This window comes from Trichomycterus rosablanca, chromosome 5 (genome assembly GCF_030014385.1).
Source record: "Trichomycterus rosablanca isolate fTriRos1 chromosome 5, fTriRos1.hap1, whole genome shotgun sequence".
In the NCBI taxonomy this organism is placed as follows: Eukaryota; Metazoa; Chordata; class Actinopteri; order Siluriformes; family Trichomycteridae; genus Trichomycterus; species Trichomycterus rosablanca.
Window position 1 is genome coordinate 42,119,097 of NC_085992.1, and position 21,095 is coordinate 42,140,191.

General features: G+C 37.7%; 1 protein-coding gene across 2 annotated transcripts in view; it reads right to left on the reverse strand.

The window, feature by feature from the left end:
* Positions 1-20,529, reverse strand: part of pax2a (paired box 2a) — a 33,621-nt gene extending 13,092 nt beyond the window's left edge. For both annotated transcript variants that reach the window (XM_062995240.1, XM_062995239.1), the window contains exons 1-8: positions 20,287-20,529; positions 18,538-18,703; positions 17,645-17,842; positions 13,981-14,063; positions 13,735-13,854; positions 12,757-12,801; positions 4,471-4,640; positions 904-1,024 (exon numbers count right to left, since the gene is read on the reverse strand). In XM_062995240.1, the coding sequence (XP_062851310.1) occupies positions 904-1,024; positions 4,471-4,640; positions 12,757-12,801; positions 13,735-13,854; positions 13,981-14,063; positions 17,645-17,842; positions 18,538-18,703; positions 20,287-20,329 (946 nt within the window). In that variant the 5' untranslated portion in view covers positions 20,330-20,529. The remainder of the gene's footprint in view (positions 1-903; positions 1,025-4,470; positions 4,641-12,756; positions 12,802-13,734; positions 13,855-13,980; positions 14,064-17,644; positions 17,843-18,537; positions 18,704-20,286) is intronic.
* Positions 20,530-21,095: the final 566 nt, after the last annotated feature.

Below are 21,095 nucleotides of genomic sequence, written 5' to 3' on the forward strand. Positions count from 1 at the left end.
TGCTCTGAGACCCCCCTGTGGAGTCACATCCCAGGTGCAAGAAAGGCCACCTGCCATGAGGGTGCTTCCCAGACCGAGACTGCTTTCATACAAAGGACAAAAACACACCTTTCTTCTCCAGGGGCCCAACTTTCTGGAGGGAATCCTACCTCCCACATATTAGCTAGAGTGGAAAAAAAGCCCTTTCTTTTCACATAACCCTGGCCAGCTATCATTTGAGAAGGGGGCACTACAATTTTCAATCATCCTGTCCTACACCCACACAGAACTCATTGGCTTTGATGGCTGCTGCATAATTATGTGAATTTTATTAAAAGCTCAGCGCATTAATCTCAGACCGACGGTCGGCTATCAGTAAACGTAACCTTCTCCGAGGTAATAACAGCCGCTACAATGAAACAATATTTCAATTAGCCAGCCTGACATTAACCACCGCATACCAAGAGACGACAAGTGGGAGGATGAGGTGATATTACTGCACCACTGCAAAGAAAAACATGGCCACATTTCTTACTAACACAGAGTAAAAGAAATCCTTTACACGAGCGTGTTTACACAGCAGCTGTAAAGCACCATTGATTGTTTTCATCCAGCGTTAGGTAGAAGTCAGTTACTACATGGTGATTCGCTTAACACTGTCATTCAGTCTTTTATCATTCGTTCAAATGTTCTCGATGTGTAATGCAGCTAACAGCACCTGTCTGTGGTGAGAGCTATTCTGTCACACTGTCAGTCACAGCAGGTCATACTAATCCTTCCACTTTAGATAGAAATGCCAGATTCAGAGACTCGGCTCAGCTTCTAAGGCTCACTTTACAACTCTTGGCATAGGAAACACACACACACACACAAACACACACAAACAGTAAAGATGAGCTAGCATAGTTGACCCAGCATTCTTACCTGTCACTACTGGATAGCTCTGGGAAACGCTGGATCCCAGATCGGAGCTGGCGCTCGTCGACAGACTGGGCTTAACCTCGTCCAGTCCTGGGTTCAGTGCTGGTAGTGCGTATTCGTTTGCCTGTCAATAAAGATGATATTTATTGAACAGGGTACAGTATACCAAAGCTAACTGATAAGACTTTGAAATCTGGAGAGCACTATTATAAAGTGTCACCATAGAGTTAGTATTGACAACTCCCATGTCTTTAAATAAAGTAATACATACATAGATTTTACACTATTTAAAGAGCTATTTTAAGGGCAGTTGTAGCCTAGTGGTTAAGGTACTGGACTAGTAATCAGAAGTTTGCTGGTTCAAGCCCCACCACTGCCAGGTTGCTGCTGTTGGACCCTTAAGCAAGGTCCTTAACTCTCAATTGCTCAGACTGTATACTGTCACAGTTCAGTAAATCGCTTTGGATAAAGGCTTCTGCTAAATGCAGAAAATGGAAATGTAACTGGTTAAAGGTTTTACAACAATGACAAGAGAAGATTCACATTTGATTTTCAAATGGTTTATAAAACTAGTATCAATATAGAATGTTTTCTGACAGTTCAGTTTTAAGGGTGTACCCTTTCATCAAAGACAAGACTGTAAAGGCCTGACTGTCTTTTTGGTGGGAGGGCATGTGGGTTCTAAGTGCATACATTAAGGTTTTTGAGCGAGGTTGAAATTCGGATTGGGAGAGGTTTGAAAGGCAATGCTGTCAGCTGGTGCTTTTTGCTTGACTGCAGCCATCCCCATGACCAGCCAAGGGAAGAGACGGGCTTGCTTTGTTGGATTACGGAAATGGGACCCCGTTTCTAGAGCCACAACCAACCGTTTGTAATTGTTGTTGTTGGAATGAAGAAATAATGGCACATGGAAATACAATTAAAGAGATTTATAGGGCCATGCTCTATTTGCTGGTGGACTGAATTCTGTGTGTGATAATCTCTTAATGATGTTTGTATAATTATCATTCAAGTTAATGATTAATTTAATAAGTTAACAGTTTTGATATTTTCATTTGTTACAAAGAACAATCATTTTCATGAATTCAAAACCATCTGGATTAATTATAAAATCGTGTTATGTGAATTGAATGCAATGATGACAATGTTTTTATTACTGCAGCTTTTACACTACAATGATTTTGGGACAAATTATTAGATTTTTTTTTGATAATGAAATGAGACTTCAGGCTTCCGTGTTCATCTTGTGCATTGTGTGTGTGTGTGTGTGTGTGTTGGTGAATGTGTTCGTGCATCTGTGCATCTCAATAGGCCGGTGTCCCAAAGGGGAAAGCCATGACCCCGGTCTTGTCTGTCTCTATTCCAGATAAACTCTAATTGTCTGTTACAACTGTTCACCGGACCAGTGGCGGATGTTCCTCTCTATTATGCCTGGCCTCAGATGCACAACGGCTATTTTATCATGCAGATAGGAGCAGGTTGGGCGTGGGGCATCTTTAGAGCCATCTGAAAAGGATGACCAAATGGCTGGCAGAAGTGGAGGAGGAGTAGTCCATTGAGTTCAGCATTTTCAAAATGGCTTTTTAATGCCTTGTTTCAGACACCAGACATTGGCTAATAGATCCGCCCTTTCAAGAGTTAAAAAACAAGCCCCACAAAGAGCCCAATAAAAGCAAAAGTGGGCTGATTAATTTTACATCGAATTGAAAGTGATTTTTCGGGACTGTTCCAGGCACATTTTTCCATTCACACTTAACCTTCCCCTGCGATTTTTATGCCGTTTCTGCTTCTCTTTGTGATTGCAAGTCATTTCCAATTCGTTTTGGTATTGATCTTCCAATAGGAATCAGTTTTGTAATTAGCTGCAAATTAGGCTCTCTACTACGGGTGAGGGCTGTCCCCCTGATTTATAACCAATGTAATTTGCCACGATTGGAGAGAAATTAAAATGAACTCAATTAAGGCCACTGCGTTTGCTTTATAGGCCTCCGCTCAGAGTTTCAGGGGAAAAATGAATAGCTGCTTGTTGTTTAATAGTCTAATGAAAGTAAATAAAGGTTAAGACTAGGATCTTAAATTAGAGGGTGTATATACAAGGCTTTATTTTGCTTCTTGTGTTGTTTTAGCAGGGCTGTAGCTGTATTTATGGCTGCACTTGAACTCAGGGCCAGTACAAGCCCTGTGAGTTTACAGTACCATATTATGTTTATTAATATTAAAGTATCAGATATATAAATAGGCCAGTCACATTATATATACATTTTATATAGACTAATACATCTATACCATAGGTGTCCAGTCCTAAGAGCTTATAGATAGACCTTAGGTTGATAATGTTCAATGCTTGCAGAGCATCTTTACTCTATGCGGATATATACAAACACAAACTATATTTGATTAATGGTACAAATGGTAATTTACAATATGCAGGCCTTTTTGTAACTTCTCAAAATCTGAAACCTGCTTGAACATTTATGATACTAAACATTTACAAGTATTACAAGTATTACAATACTTTTGTTTTGTTCATTAGTAAAAAATGTATTTACTTTTTATTACTTAAAGGCAATATCCCATACAGATTTATCAGATCCAACTAATTCTGGGGGTTCAGATCATGGGCTGTGCTCACAAATACAGAAGGTACATCATCAACCTAAGTTCGTCTGGACTGGACACCTCTGGTATAGATGTATTAGTCTATATAAAATGTATATATCATGTGATTGGCCTATTTATATATCTGATATTTTAATATTAACAAACATAATATGTTACTGTAAACTCACAAGGCAAGCCGTAGCCTAGTGGTTAAGGTACTGGACTGGTAATCAGAAGGTCGCTGGTTCAAGCCCTACTACTGTCAGGTTGCTGCTGTTGGGCCATTGAGCAAGGCCCTTAACCCTCAATTGCTCAGACTATGTATTATAACTGTGATGTAAGTCGCTTTGGATAAAGGCGTCTGCTAAATGCCGAAAAATGTAAATGTAAACTAATCTAGCCAATCAGAAAATCATAGCAGAACACCCATAAGTGTCTGTCCCAAGCTCAGATAAAAAGGAGGGTTGCATCTGAAAGGTCATCCAGCCGCCAAACTTTCCCAAATTAAATATGTGGTTGCATTATCCCCTGTGGCGACCCCAAACGGGAGCAGCTGAGATTTAGTCTGTGAATCTAATTCATGTTTATCTACTTTTTTTTTAAAGCTTATTGTCTGTAAACAGTAAATGAATGAAATTGGCAATGTCATCGACTCTGGGTAGTGTTAGCTCATTGGTTTAGACACTGGTTCAAGCCTCACTACTACCAAGCTGCCACTGTTGGACCCCTGAGCAAGACAGTTATCCTTTAATAGCTTGCATTGTAAGTCACTTAGGATAAAAGTGTCTGCTAAATGCCGTAAATATAATTGTTAAGAAGTACTCATTTCAGTTGTGCTGTAAACAGTTTAATATCCCTATAACATCTAAGTTCTTAAACAAATTAAAGAAAAAATACAAATCTATTTTTCTGTATGCTTTTGGCATACTTGCTTGTAGATATTAGCCAATTAACTTTGTTGTTACTGACCTGTTCTGGTTTGATGTGCTCCGATGTTGGGAAGACGTCGGGGTATGACGGTCGCTCAAACACCCGGTCTAGAGCCTCCAGCTGCTGCTGAGTGAAGGCATCAGCCCTCAGGTGCTTCCGTAAGCTCTCTACGCTGCCCTGAGAATCGCTGTTTGGACCATCTGAGCCATCTATGAGAAAGAAGAGGGACAAGGTCTTTTGCTAGTAACAGTCATTATGGCCCCATTTCTGTGCGGAGCAGGCAACCAACCCCTTCCCCCCCTCCCTTGCAGCTCAGGCTCGTGCAGCTCTCAGCACTAGCGGTGAAAGCGTGGATGAATGATTGGAGTATATCAGTTCAAATTCAGTCAGCACTAGCCTCAAAGAGATCCTAATAGCTGTAGAAAGGCATCACGCGAGGGGGGAGGAAGAGGGAAATGAGGCTCAGAGAGTAAAGGAAAGGGGAAAAGAAAAAGAAGAAAAAGAAGGTGTGAGTACAGGAGTTGTCCTTTTTCTCCTCCACCACCTCCCCCTCCTGGTCCAGCATCAGCACCATCATCATGTGGTGGGTCTGCAGTAATTGATGGATTACCTTCAGTGCAAACATAGACTTGTTGGAAAGACCATGTGCTTTAGTATGAGCTGTACCAATAAGCATGCGGAGTGGAGGTTGCTCTCCTGGTGCAAATCGAGAGCTATTATTTAAAGGCACAATTTCCTTTAGAATGTAATGCTGCTTTCACTTTTAGATTGCTTTTCCCTGGAAAAATGGGAGGCCAGATACAGTTTGAATACAATTACACTGACTGCTAGCTTATGCATTTCCTTCAAGTCCACTGCCTGTAAACAAATGAACAGTTTCCAGTTTCCTCTCAGCTTCTGACCTCATCACCTTACCAAAGCAGTGGCTCTGGATTCCTTGCTCCTTATTTCTCTTGTGTCTGAATACCCTAAATGCATTTCCAGTAACTGTCCCTGCAACCTGGCGGCCACATCAGCATCCAGTCGCTGACTTTAGTTCCCTGACAAATCTGTCATTCTAAATTTGCAGCAGATTATGTTCTCTCCTCGGCGTGAGTGTGGTGATATATGATATGCAAGGCTCCTATTGATTGCCTGATCTGGTGGCAAGAGGGAGGCGAAATGAACTTGAAATGAACATCATGCCTCAACTCATTGTGCGTATAATACTCTACTTAATCCCACATTTTTCGCTGCTATGGAATTCAATTGATCAATCATGTTCCACTGATGGTACCATTTCAGGGGTGTTATTGCCATTCTACCTGGCAGCTTGACCTTTTTTCAATGGCTGAAGCCATGGGATGAACCTGACTTTCAGAGAGAAATGGATCCATAGAGAGCTGTGATAGAGAGCTCAGTGTGTGTGTGTGTGTGTGTGTGTGTGGTAGTCTTAGTGTGAAGTAGCTTCTAGAATGAGGCTATATATTTTCCCCTCGTATTAATCCCTCTTGTGGCGTGTACGGTTTTCATATTAAGTTTTTCCTGCCATTATTTGAATCATTTCATGTTTGAGGTCAAGCATTTCTTTTGGACTTCACCCTTGGGGGCCTTTTTCAGACCGCTGTTTTTGTTGTTGCTGTAAAAACTAGATTGTTCTCCTTGGTACAGGAGAAAATAGAGTCATTAATTACTTTCTATCAGCTGGCGTAAGTGCAAAGCACGATCAATACCTGAGCGTGTGTCATTCACTGTGGTACAGCATGCTTCCCATACTCAAAAACCCACACCGTACAGGGCTGAGGTGGACACAGGGGACACTGCTACTGCTATCGCTGCTCGAGCTATGGGGGCTGGGCTGAGCTGTTTTATACTACTATGTTACAATATTTAAAGGAGATTTGGGCTACACCAAGGTCATATCCGCAATTCCATATTGTTATGGTCGCTGTTTCAAGGTTTTCTGACATAATTTTGGAAAACTAAGCATGTGAGGAACATTATACTAAATCCTAAATACTAAAAATTGTCATAAAGGTACAAACCCTATTTAACCCTATTTCACTTTCTAGTATCTCTAGAAAGTATCTCTTTTCGGGCGGCACGGTGTCTAAGTGGGTAGCACTGTCGCCTCACAGCAAGAAGGTCCTGGGTTCAATCCCCAGGTGGAGCAGTCCGGGTCCTTTCTGTGTGGAGTTTGCATGTTCTCCCCGTGTCCGAGTGGGTTTCCTCCGGGAGCTCCGGTTTCCTCCCACAGTCCAAAGACATGCAAGTAAGGTGATTTGGAGATACTAAATTGTCCATGACTGTGTTTGATATAACCTTGTGAACTGATGAACTTTGTGTAATGAGTAACTACCATTTCTGTCATGTGTAACCAAAAGTGTAAAACATGACGTTAAAATCCTAATAAACAAACAAACAATTTACATCAAATGTCATTTTAACAAATTTAAAACAAATTTTAACAGATATTTTTAAGTATGTACTTATATTTGTATGTTATTTTTGTTCAGCCCTGGTATGTAATAATAATCTGTACATGAAAAGACAATATACTTAAGAGGCAGTTGTTTGCTGATCACACGGCGGCTTTGCTGCATTGATCACATTAGGTAGCTTTGTGCATTTGTTTTGACATCGTCTTACATTAGCACTCTGGGGCTGTGGGACCTAGGCTATGTCAGATCAGATAACCGAAGTCCATAAAACACTCTCTCCTGGGCTTTGCCCTAGAGGGCCTAATTCAGATAAAACTAGATCAAGAGAGAGCTAGTTTTTCATTACATTCGGGAAAAAAACTCAGCAAACACCTTAAAAGATGTCTCAAAGGCTAACATAGTTGGCAATAACAAATTGCCTGACCTTTAATTTGTCTGTATGTTTCTGAGTTAAACTGGAGAAACCTGAAGTTGTGCATTCAGTGCATGCTGTAAATATTTGCACATTTTTACAGGTACAATATGTATCCTAAACTTTATCTAATTTCTAATTGACCTTTTATTCATAAGCATGTTTTGACTGTAGCTGAAAATGCTGTATAATGTCAGAGCTTTAAAAGGTAAAATATTATAATTTACTCTGAAAACCACAAGAAAAAGTCAAGCTAAATAAGACCAGTTACACACAGTAATTGTATCTGTCTCTAGCAAAGAGAGAATCATTAAAGCATAAACAAGCAGGTGAATGTTTTTTTTCAGTCCAAAAGCAGTCAGAGAAATCTAGTGCACCCATAATAAAACAGTTTGGTATCACTAAACTATTGCAAAATGTCAAACAAATGAAAACATACTATAACAAAAATGCCACAACTGTTTGTTTACCATGAAGTAGATGATAGTAAAGAGGAAATTAGTTTTACTATTAACTTAATTCTTGTAGTGAACTTTACATGCTGGTTCTGGATAGCTTACTAAAATAAACATAACCTTTTCTCAGACGTTAACCAGGCTTAATTTACAACAAATATAAAACAATAAGTCTTACACATATCTAAGGATGTCCTGACCAAGAAACAAAGAAAGAAAGACAGAAAGAAAGACAGAAAGAAAGAAAAAAAAGAAGAACAAAAGAAAGAAAAGAAAGACAGCAACAAAAGAAGAACGAAACAGAGATATATTTTTATCTTTTTGCTCTTGGCTTGACTGAAAGTGATTTGCTACTAATGTATTTACTTTTTAATGTATTATTTTTTATGTACTTAATGTGACTGATTTATTTTGAAGGCAATATCTGAATTAAATAACACTATGATAGGAGTATTAGGTTATCAGTAATTTGAAAATGCCCTGCACCTTTGTATACAACATTTTAACAAAAAGACCAAACGTTCACCTTACAGGAGAGTAAATGGGAAAGACAGAATAATTGTGAGACCAAGAAACACTGTACAGTGATACCTTGAAACTCAGCGTCAATTGGTTCTGGGAGTGGCGTTGAGTTTATAAGGCATTGAGTTTCAAGGTATTTTTTTTCCCATAAGGATGTATGGGAAACCTGTTAATGCGTTCCATGGTCCCGTGGACTTGCATATATTTTAGGCCTATGTAAAATAATAGGGTTGTTTTTGAGACTTACACACTGAAAATAACACACATATAATATAAAAACACTGAAATAAAAAGCTGATTTTCACAATTTCAGAACCCTGAGCTGTAACACAAGTTTAAAAGTGAAACAGTGAGGAAAATTCAGTTAAACACAGATACATGTTGAGGTTTCAGAGGGAATCTGACGGTTATTCGACACAAATGCAGTTTCGTCTCATATTCGCACTTTGATGACGCTTTACCGAGCGCTGAACAAAGCGAGTGTTCATTGTTAATTTGAAATTAAATAAACACATTTTTAAAAAACAAACGAAACACGTTGAGTTTAAGGGAAACGTTGAGTTTAAGGGTACAAACGCTTGACTAAGGGCATTGAGTTTCAAAGATTTCGAGTTTAGGGAGTTGAGTTACAAGGTACCACTATATTTGGGGAACAAAGACTTATTAATGTGTTTGATCTTGACCTGGGCCTGAAAGTCGTTTGCTAGTAATTTATGTATTGAAATTATTTTTATCCAGCTGACGTGACATGATTTTCAAGGCAATGTTTGTATTAAAAGCTAAAACAGTGATAGTATATTTAGTTTTTATTTCCTTATTTTTAAAGTTTATATCTTAAAGTTTACCATGCGAGAGAGTAAAAAGCAGAACAAGAGAGGAGTGAAGCAAGGGGGCAAACATACCTTCCATGTCAGCTGTACTTAGTTTGAGAAAAAAATCCCCTATTTATGAAAGCCATGGAGCGTAAAGGCTGCACAGCAAATAACTGTATTATAAGAGACAAGAATAGGACAGAAACCGAGAGAGAGAGAGAGAGAGAGAGAGAGAGAGAGAGAGAGAGAGAGAGAGAGCAGTCTTGAGGAAGAGAGAGGAAGAGAGAGATGATACTGCTGGTGGTGGTGGCAGCGGCACGGCCGGGGCTGTTAATTTCCTGTTATGTTGCGGCATGTTTAAAAGCTTTATTAATTCAATTTAGCTGTGCTGAGCAGGCTGGCACTGTGCTGAGGAATGAGAGCTGAGCACTCTCTCTCACTCTCTCTCTAACCCTGTCTATCCCTCTCTCTCTCGCCCTCTTTCTCTCTCACTTTCATTGTCATAGTGGGTTGCTCCTGTCACCCCTATCACACATATAGTGTACTCACACCCAGTCCATCATTTAGCACATCGACTTCATGTGACGCAACGTTCTGGAACACAATTAATAAACGCATCCTCCTCTCCCTCCTCTCACTATCTCTCTTCCAGTCTCTCTCTCTCTCTTATTTTCTCTATTTCAGTCTCTCTCTCTCTCTTTCTCGCTCCCCTTTTAAAACCTGAGTAATGCAGCGCACCATTAATTCTCGGCATCAGTGCCCATAATTGACTTTTCTCTGACATGATTCCTCTTCAAGCGAACCACCCTGTCCTTAGATATTTCCATGCTGCAGATTTGTGAGGTGTCATTTCGTGAGCGGGCCACCAGCAGACGGCCGGGCGAGCCCGCTTGAATGCAGATGTATCAGCAGAGCGGGGCATAGACCTTTTGTGTCCTTTGATAAGGAGCCGCGACACCTTCTTCTCTCGCGGTTCCGCTCTGCAGCCCAGCTCAAATCTGGGCTTTCTCTTTCATACAGAGGCCATCATGGGGCTGAGATGGGTGGGATGTTCTTATTCGATTTAGACACAGACCAATCCATTTTTCACTCTGGATGTATTTCATTTCTAGGCGCTTTTTTAGAGTAGAATCCAAATTGACACAATAGAATCTTACAAGCCATGAAATAGAAGCAGAGGCTAAAGCATTTAGCTGTAAGCCAAACTATTTTAGCATGGTGATTTAAGGTGTGCTGGGGCTGCCGTTTCTATGAAAAGAAGTCTTGAAGCTTTCACATGCTTTGACCATGATGGCATAGGCTGAGAAAATGTAATCTCTTCATCTTGCTAGAATCAAAAATAAGCTTTATGCCTTTTAAATGAGCCAACTTTACTTTCTCTTTCATATTTACTTACTCGCCTATTCACTCCCACAGAAAATTACATTATTAAATGTTATTTATTACATTTAATATATTTTATCAGTGTTTGCCTTTTATTTTAATTACAGTAGGAGACAGTGGGAGAGTTGGGTCACCCTAACCTGCCAAAAGAAGATCATAATCAGCTGACCCCTGATTGGGTGTAATATATTTTAATAAATCAAATACCTAAAGCCACATGCTGGTAATTAACTCAGTATAGGATATACAGTATATACATTCACATAAGGTGGATTTTTTAAGGTGGAACTTGCCCAAACTTTAACTGTACAAGACCTGCGCTTGCTTATAAAGTATCTTAAGCAAATAAGCTTTACATTCAGTCCAATAGTTATGTCATATAAGTCATATATTCACCATCCTTAATATGAATGATCAACAAATAGAGCTTGAAGTCATGGACTTCATGCCAGCAGTGGCTCTGTTGACTACTGTCGATATGGGATTTGTTTAGCTAGTGCTAATATTAGACGGATTGACTCTTGCTCATGGCACTAAATGAGCTAGGGCTAGCCCCAACAAAGTTATTAATGAATGGGTGAAAATAAAGCACAACTTCCACTTAGTGCCATTAATACATTTGGCAAAACAAGCATTCTTTTTTCCATAATGAGACCCACAAATAAACCTAGCAATGGATGCAGGGGCCTGCAAAGCCAGCAATAAGGTTGAGGTGCGTTCTCAGCGTGCTGGCATAATTGCTATCAGCGCTTGCAGACATATAAACCAATCTTTGCATAAAGAGAGCTGCAGCTCTCTCTCTCTCTTTTCCTTTAGGCTATTTCTTTTGTCTTTTCAATAGCTTGTGCATCCATGATAGAAAAAGCAGGGATGTTAATTTGTGAATTAATAGCTTTTCTCTGCAGAATTGCAAATTCTCTTAAATGTCACTATGTTATACAAGGAGCTATTGCCATCCAGGAACCAGTCTAGTGAGGTAACCCACCCCTTACTGCTGCACTTCATGCTTAACATCAACTAGCCAGCGTGTCTAACATGCCACCTTAAACTTGCAATAACACATGAAAATAGCACTTTGTTCCTAAAGCTCATGTCACACTACAGTGTTTCCACAGGGTCAATGGATAAACAAGTGTCAAATACAGAAGAAACCAACATTAAGAGTTCAGTGTTAATGTATTAGTGTTGGGCCAACAACACTTGAAGTGCCTTTGAAACTGTACTGAAAATACAGTGTATTCCATCAATTGCTAGTTCAATGATTTCAGACTTCAAAATTTCTTCAAGTGTTCAATAGAGTAAAAATGTGACCACAAAGGCCATACTGTATGATATTTATTCTCATTAGACCACTCCGTAAATCTCTACACTCTACTACCATGAGCACAGTTTTTTCAGTTGTATTGATCTGGTGATCTGTCAGAATAACATTGATTAGTGGCAAACCTTCCTTCTAAGAGGACGAGGGTGTCCAAGCCCTATCAACATCTGCACTTGTTTCGCTACAAATATAGTCAAGCTGTCACATATCTGTATGTTGTATCTTATAGTATGAATTTCCGTTTCTAGAACGTCATACTGTACCTACATCTCAAATCGGATTAACATATTTTCAGATATGTCATCATCTAATGATTGTGAATCTGGCAGAACCCAGCCAAATGAGGCTCAGGTAGCCCAAGGCTGCTGTGCTGCTATGAAATTGAAACCAAGAGCAGGCTGTCGAGCGGCCTGGCCTCCCTGATGGTGGAATAAGGGCTAAGTTTAAATAACTCACAGCTTTTTGGACAATTGGCACTGAATCAGAAAACCAGCTAAGATGACTTCATTACAGTCACAGCATGTCATGTGCATTTAGTGTAAACGGCCTAAGTAGCACACATAAAATGACTTTTCATTATAATCCCGTAAAGCAAAAGAAATGTTTCTAACTAAGTGTAAAGATAATTGTAGTTATTTTAGCTATCAAGAATGTAGACCATGATATTATCAAGCAAAGAGACTTGCAAAGCTAATTAAAGACCTCTAAAGTAAATTTACTTTAAATATTACCACTTGCATTTGAACACGACTTTCTTTCAATCCTCTGACTCACTAAAGCATATCATGTGTAGCAAATATGATTAGTTAGACACATTTTCTGTAAATGTTAAATATTATCTAGAGTGAATTACATGAACAAATAACTGAACATAATGGTCTATCCCTGTCTTCACCCAGGCCTGCACACACACATCCACACACCCTCACACAGCCACTTGATTAGAGTCGAGAGGCCTGTGATTAAGCAAGCATAGAAAAGGTGGGCTAACAGAACTTACAATATCCTATTTTCTTCCCATCCAAGTGGTTGCCACTCCAGAGAACTAAAGAGACGGAAACATAAAAGAAGCAAGTAGGCCTGCTTTGATAAATGTTTTAAGAGATAATTTCCAACCACTTCACCCTCCCCTCACTCTCTTTAACTACTTTTGTGAGTGTGTGCCCAGCACAACACTCATGTTTATTCACTAGCATTTGAAAGCGTATTTTTTTTCGTAGAGCCCATGAGCCGTTACGCTTTAGGCTATGTGTGCTGTCTTAGTTTGAAACTACACAATGTTGGTCAGTACAGGTAAAGTTCTTTATATTGTAACTGGGTTTGTTGTAACTGATATTGTTTTCATTTTAAGTATTAATGACAGACAAGAACAAACTGTTGACATATTATGACAGAGCTTTTTATGTTACAGTGTTTGCTAAGGGAAGTCAGATCTGGTTATTTTCTAACTTTTAATATGTATTGCAGCACACCTAATAATAATAAAGAGAAATATACTTATCAAAGTACTTCTTTACTTCTTACATTTAAACCAAATCTGGCCAAATCTGTAATATCGCTTTCATGTAATTTAATAAATACATAGTATGTATATTTAAAACTACTAAAAAAAATAATTTGCTTCGTAGACCATTGTTGATACGTAATAGCTTGTCAATACATAACTGCATGTCTGCTTTAACAATTTATTTTATTTCTATTTTATTTTGAAACACATTCTTATTGGTCCTTAAAGAAAACTAGACCTGATCTGCAGCACATGAAATAAATACATGATCACATTCTCTCTGGTACTGACATACTTTATCATTCAAATAGCAAGTGGTGTTCATTTAGCTTCATAAACCATATCCTAACAAACCCGACCCAGTCCGACATGCTTAATAAGTTTCCCTGCATTTTTAAAATCACAGCTGGTCACAAAATCAGCAAAAAAAAAAACTGAAAACAAGCAATGAAATATTATCCAGTCTCTTACCATCATCACGTTTTCTTTTTTCGCCGTTAGAGCGAGGGATTCCAAGGATGCCATTGATGGAGTAGGAACCCACTGGGTCATTGGAAGCACTTGATACGGGTGGGGAAGCTGTGCTAGGTACTGGGAAATTATGATAACCTTTAGAATAAGGGTAACTGATTATAACACATTTTTAAAAATAAAATAATGTTAAATAACATGCATGAATGCACTGCTTTATTTATGTGAGCAAAGCATCAAGCTTACCTATAGTGTGTCCTGTGGTAAGTGTAGTTCCTGTCCCATCTGGAGATGGATGGAAAGGCTGCTGAACTTTGGTCCGTATTATCCTGTAAAATTACACAGAATCTGGTCAATGTTTCACCAAATTCAGCCACTAAAATATTAAGGAAAATGCCTCAATTTCTATTTTCAACGCTCTTTTATATATACAAACAACAGACTGTTGGAAACAACAGACTAAAACATCTATGCTGTTTTGTTGCCTTCACAAAATTCAGTCTCATTGCACATCGGTTTTAGTCAAGTAGACAGTATACGTGAGGATGAGTGGAAGCTACCGCAGAGAAAATAAATTCAATCAAACAGGATCCCAGCTTCAGAAATTTGATAAAGTCCCACTAGCTCGAATGTGTGATATGAAGGAAATTCTTCATTGCACTTTGGTCTGAATGATCTTGCAAACAAAGCATGAAATCACATCAATTCACCTCAATGATGGGCTTCACTGCCTTGACCTGGCCTCAACTTTAATAATCTCTCTCTGTCTCTAGTATTCTCTCTCTTTTGCTCTCTCTATCGCTTTATGTCCATATAACTGTTTCTTACTACATTTCCTAAATGTTCCTCTAAAGAAAGGTAGTTTGCCTATAAACTTGGACTACTGGTGTCCCTGGCCAGACTTTCATTTTTTTGTATAAATATCAAGAACTGCTGATAGTGTAGACCTCTGTTAATTGAGACTTATTTCCTACAAGTTATGAATAAAGAGTAAAGGAGAACAGTTGCAAACAATGGGCTATAAACTATATGTGACCGGAAACCAATAGTGTTATTGCTTTACTAAAGTATAATGACACAATTGATGCCTTTAATCTGGGACACTGTTACTTTAAGCAAACATATTCATATTGTTTGTCTTAACATTTTAAATTATACCCATCAAAAAACAGTATAAATGTTTTCCAAAATCTATTAATTTTAATAAGTGATTTTTTTTAGAAAAGTGTGTAAAAAAAATCTAATATATATTACAAATATCTCCATACATAAAAGATACTTTAGAATTTTAGTTTTACAAACAATCCTATGACTTCAAGGACTTCTTTAATCCATGTTGTTTTTATTGAATAAGTAATCAGGGATGATAAATTAATGACTTGCCATGGTGCACAAAATTCCCAGTAGAAATGTGAAAATATCAATCAATACCACCATGAGACACTTAGGACGCTTGGTGCTCAGTAGTGAGTTGGGGGCTCCACGCTGTGCATCCTCCTTGATTTTAATGTGGGCTAATCTTGAATAATTCATGCAGAAATATTTAAAGCTGGGACATCATCTAATGTCAGCAGAGCAGAGGTCAACTACCTAACCACATAAAGCATGGAGATCACCTGTCAGGTCTTGACTCACTTGCACTCATTACAGCAAAACCTGTTTGAAACCCATTGAGTTTGAAGCCTGACTTTCTTATAAGTGATATTTATTATTTTTTAGTTAGAAATAATTTTAGTGTAGATTACTAAGCCAGTTTTTAGAATATTTTCAGTCATACTATACAAAATAGAGTTTCTCACATCTAAGAACTATCATAAAATTTTAAGTTAAACATAATCACATTTTTATTACAATAGTATTACAAGTATTACAATAGCTAGAATAGCATGTGTTAATGTAAGTTTAGTATATGCCTACTTTTATACATTTGATTTGTTTAGGACTAATTAAAAAGCTGTAACATGGTTCTAAATTGGGCGTGTTTGCTGAACTCTGTTATATATTATTGGAGGCTTAGTTTTGGCCACATGGTTGTTGTGGGAACAGTTTAAATCACCATTTTTAAGAGGTCACGGTGCATGAAATGATTTTTTTCAGCCTCTGTATGCTGATATATTAGTGTTGGGCGACTCGATTCGGTCCATGCTCAGTGTGCAGCTCATTAAAGTGTAATGGTGCTGCTGCTTCTTTGGAACAGCGCCTTCTAACCAAAGTTCAACTTCCCCGCTCACTAGTTCGCACCAAACTGTCCAGATACTTCTGATTTTACCTTCTTAATAGGGACTTTTATTTTCGCCCTGTATTTTTTATGAGCGAGATTAAAGATAATTTGTAGGCAGAGGTCAATATTATTTTTTCTTTTATTTTATTTGTTTTCTTGGTGATGGTGGTGCTGACGGTCGGCTGAAAGTTGTTCACCCGGTAATATATAAGTGGAGGGGGGCACAATTGTGGTTCGCATATTTAAAAAAATATATATTTTGCCTCTTGAAACTTCTAATACTCTAACTACAATTATACCATTACTACGCATACTACTTATAATCCCTTTATTTATTTATTTATTTTTTATTTCACTCCTATTATAATACATGCTTCATGTAACATCAACCCTTTAAAAACGTTTATGGATTCGGGATTATAAATCTTTAACCCACATTATTATTTTCTTAAACTGTAAATGAAAACACTTGCTTTAAATGCTTTAAAATCCCAGTCTTCTAGAACATTTTAATGATTAATCAGAGGTCAGGTACCATGTCAAACCTTTTAAGATAGACCCCAGTCCAGTAAATTAAGGTTTAGGAATGTTGCATGGGTTCCAGTAAAAATAAAAAATAAAATAAAAATAAAAGGACATTATAGTATATTTTCACCTTTATTATGGGTTTATTGTGGATCTTTATGTAATACTGACTTTTAACAGTCGAGATTTATTTTTGCCCACCACCACTACTGCTACTACTAATTGTACTGCTGCTAATTAGAACTTGTTATAAAAAAAATAGCACTAATTAAAAAATAATAATAATTCAGGGTTTAAAATGGAAATAAATGGAGCTCTTCGTTGAAGTCGTTCATTTACATTTAGTAATTTTTCAGTTGTTGCAGTTTTTTTTTTTTTAATATTGTGTAATTACTACTACTACTACTACAATACTACTACATAATAGTATAATACAAATAGTTTATAATAGTATAATAATACTACAAATAATACAAAACATTCATAGTGTAATAAACATGGATTAGCATATTTCTAGTTCCTTTTTACATAAATTGTACTTTAAAAATACACATTAATCTGCAGATATTTAGCTCCCACGTCCTGCATTGCAGCCTGTGCTGGATTTCCAAACCGTTGCTGGAATAAGGAGGTGAGCCCCTCACCTATAATGCAGTAATTCAGTATTGACCGCATGTCCGCATGTTTCCCGACAGCAGCGGACCTTTTTTGCGGATTATTGATTTGGTTTTAAAACGGGACAGATGGGAATTTGCGACAGAGAGCACATATATGCTGCGGATATGTTTTTGGGGTTGAATTGCCACTTTGAGACCACCAAGAGGAGAAACTTTACTGACACAACTTTGCTCATCAGGATACTCCTGAGTTAAGTGTCCAAAAGCAAATTCATTTATTTAGTGGGTCTAAATATTCAATTTAATGCCAAAAAGTTTTTAAAAAGCTTTATTAAAAGTTCAGCAAATAAACTAAAACTGGCAAAGAAAAATACTCTTATTACATGCGGTGACGTTCTTTATTAAATAGAAATCCATCACCAAAATGTGATAACATAAATCAAAACGTACGCGACATAATAAAAAACAACGCATCTGAGATTTTTAAATATAGATTTTCCTCATGAACACACACACACACAACAAGACAATAAAAAGGTAATTGTACCTGTTGATAGAGGACACACTTGGGACCGTGTCGTTGTCGCAGACCCCTTCAGCCAGCAGTCGGTCTCTGATCTCCCAGGCGAACATGGTGGGGTTCTGCCTCTTATAATCGGCGATTTTATCCACAACTTTTGGAGTGGCCACTTTTGGTTTGGAACCGCCAATAACTCCAGGTTTAATACTGCCGGTTTCGTAATACCTGCAAGACAGAAAAAAACCCAAAACATTTATTTGTTAATTACATTTCTACACCTGACGCCTGGAGTTATAATAACTAATATCTGCAGGATAAAACAGTAAAAGGTGTAGTAGCTTTTATGTGATTTAATGCTAAGAAATACACTAAAAATATTATTTCGAAGTCGTACCTGCTAATTTGCGCAATAATTTAAAAAATTAAATATGTGCAATCATGGCATTATTATTTTTATTATGGTTGTTATTATAATTATTATTATTATTATTATTTTATATTAGACGGTACTTTATTGATAAATAAAACCATGCAGCAAACATACAGAATATAAATCTTTTATATCTATTCCAAGTGTATGAAACAAAATACCTTATAAAATCCTTCTGATAGCTGAAAGAAAATATTTAAGAACATTCAAAGGTGCATCTATAATGTGTTCCGAGTAAACATTTAGGCTATAATAATTTTCCGAGAAATGTACCCATTAATTTAAAGCAACAAAAATGCCTAATAAACGAGTATTTCATCTACTCGCATAACGCATTTTTATATTCAGTGATTGCTGGAGGGTCAGTGGTCGGTTAAGTTTTCTGCCTACTTTATCTTTGTAACAGTAAAACATACATGTATATACAGTATAACTCCATGAGTAATACAGGACTTGGTTAAAATATGGCTTTTTGTCATGTTTGCCCTACCTGCCGAGAATTTTGCTGACACAACCATGGCTGACCCGAAGTTGTCTTGAGATGTCACACGGTCTGACCCCTTGGTGTGCCAGCTCCACGATCCTCTGCCGAACTACGTCAGGTAAGGGTCTGCCGTTCACAAACACCCCGCCGAGCTGGTTTACCCCCCCATGCCCTATGTGGGAGACAACAGCACGAACACACACCAGCGCAACATTACATACATATAGAAAACACGCCGCAATGTAGCCTACACACACACACACACGCGCGTGGATGTACACATGCACGACCACATAAACACGCAATCGTATTTTAATTTTCTCTCACATAATTCAGTTGAAAGAGCCTGTTAGAACATGATCGTTACAATAGTACAGCATATTTAAAAGTGGCAATTAATATTAGGCTAAATCAAAGTAAATTGGTCAATTTGTAATGCAGAAATAAATAAAAAATACATAAATAAATAATGAAACAAATGTAGCTAAATTACTATTAAATTAAACCATAACTATATCTCACTATAAAGTGGGATGAGAAAAAGAAGCCAATATTAAGTAAACCATCAACGTACAATTAAACCCTTTTTCAGTACCGAATTTTATTTCTTTAAAACTTAGACACATTAACCTTTATATTACTGAGATTTTAAAATATTAAAATATTAATATTCTTATGCTTTTTATTCCCATGTCAATTTCTGTAGAATCATTATTCATTATTGTTGTCGTTGTTATTATTATTATTTGTTTGCCAAATATGTAGTACTGTTTTATAGAATTTAAAGAAATATATGATTTACCTTACAACATTGTTTATTTTCTCCAGATCAGCTAAAATGTGATGTACTACTCTCTCTATACACATTAACAAGTTAGGCAGAATTTTCCTCCACTATTCCACTGCAGCCAAACACATGTCGCACAGATTATGTTTCAAGCTGTTTAATTTTCCTTGCACAATTATGGTAAATAATTAAAAAGATCTTTGATAACTCATATTACAACAGTAGAAAAGCAATAGCAAAAGAAGAATCAATTATTCAGATTAGGGGTTGGATTAAAATTGAATAAAAACTTTATTATAAATGAATCATGTGACGTTCATCTTTTATTTTGATGAATAAAAAAATCGTGCTTTGTCTCGGTTTTGTTTTTACTTTTTACTTGTTTGCATTTGTGCGTCATGTAATTTTATTATCTACAACTGTATACACCTTTCTTTACGTTCTATATTTATGTATGTGATGTATACATATATAAACAAATATATGTATTCAAAACGGCGTTTGGCATAAACCGTAGGCCTAATTTATTTGCTTATTTGCTTATATTATATCCTATGAAGTCGCTTCAATGCTAAACACGTTAAACAATAATTATTGCTGTGTATTATCAGTACAAGCTTTTTTACTGTCTGGAATTCCATCGACTTTTTGTCCAACTTTTACTGCTACTTAATGGGATAACATAAGCACCAATATGGTACATTAATACAGCTTTGTGCTGCATGGCAAACTGGTTTATTTTGCAGCCCGAGTTTTTTGTATAATTATTTTCTTTATGTATTTGTACTTAAATAAAAGAAAAACGTAACTGCATAAATATTTGTATAATTTGAGCAAATACACATGGCAGCGTGTATGTTTATGGTTCCTATACACCGCGTACAACAGTTCAATTTCTACAGATTTTTAATGTATAAAATAATAAAATAAAGGGGAAATAAAAGGGTCAAAACTTAGGTTATACTTACGGTGCATGGCCGTGAAAGGGTCTGCTTTGCAGTGAATATCCATGGGATAGCAGAGGAAGGAAAGATAATCGACTGAGGTCGCCGTCTCGCCTCGATTTAGCAGCTTTCAATGCGGGTCAGAAAACTGCGGGCGTCCGTTAGAGCCGCGACTCCTCTTCTCCAACGCTCCAACTTCTAAACCTGCTCGAACTTCTTCTAGCTTCAATCCCTTGTAGGGTGAGACAAGCTTGGAGTGCAGATCATGTCCGACACCTGTCTCGAAAACCGCAAGAAATGGTTTAACGCAGCAATAAGAGCGAAACTGGTCTTTCAGTGGATGCGTGTTTGCCTCATAATAATTGAGAGGAACGCTCGCAGGTGCTTTTGCTTTGCTGTGCGTCTCCTCAACAGTAAGTGTCCGATCTCAGAGCTGCAGTGTAAAATCCTCCTGGATCTAGCAGCACACACAGCTACTGGGCTTAACGAGGCACGTAGACTATGCGCAGGAAATAACACCGAAAAAACATGGACACGCCGAGTGTCTCCAGCGGTCCCCCTCTCTGTGAGAATGGGATGTGCCTGTTAGAAGCTTTGGGCTGAAAATGAAAGCCCTCTTCCTTGTGTGTGTTTCTAAAAGCTGCAGTCCACCGCCGCCCCCCCACCTTCCTCCTCCTCCTCCTCCCCAGATCGCCCCTCACATAGAGATGGATGACTTGTCAGACAAAGGCAATAGATTCCAACACTTTGTGATTCGCCAACGCAAAAAAGCCGAAGCCCAAATGAGGAGGTCTCTTCGTCTGACACTTCGGAGAAGGGAGGGAAGCAAACAG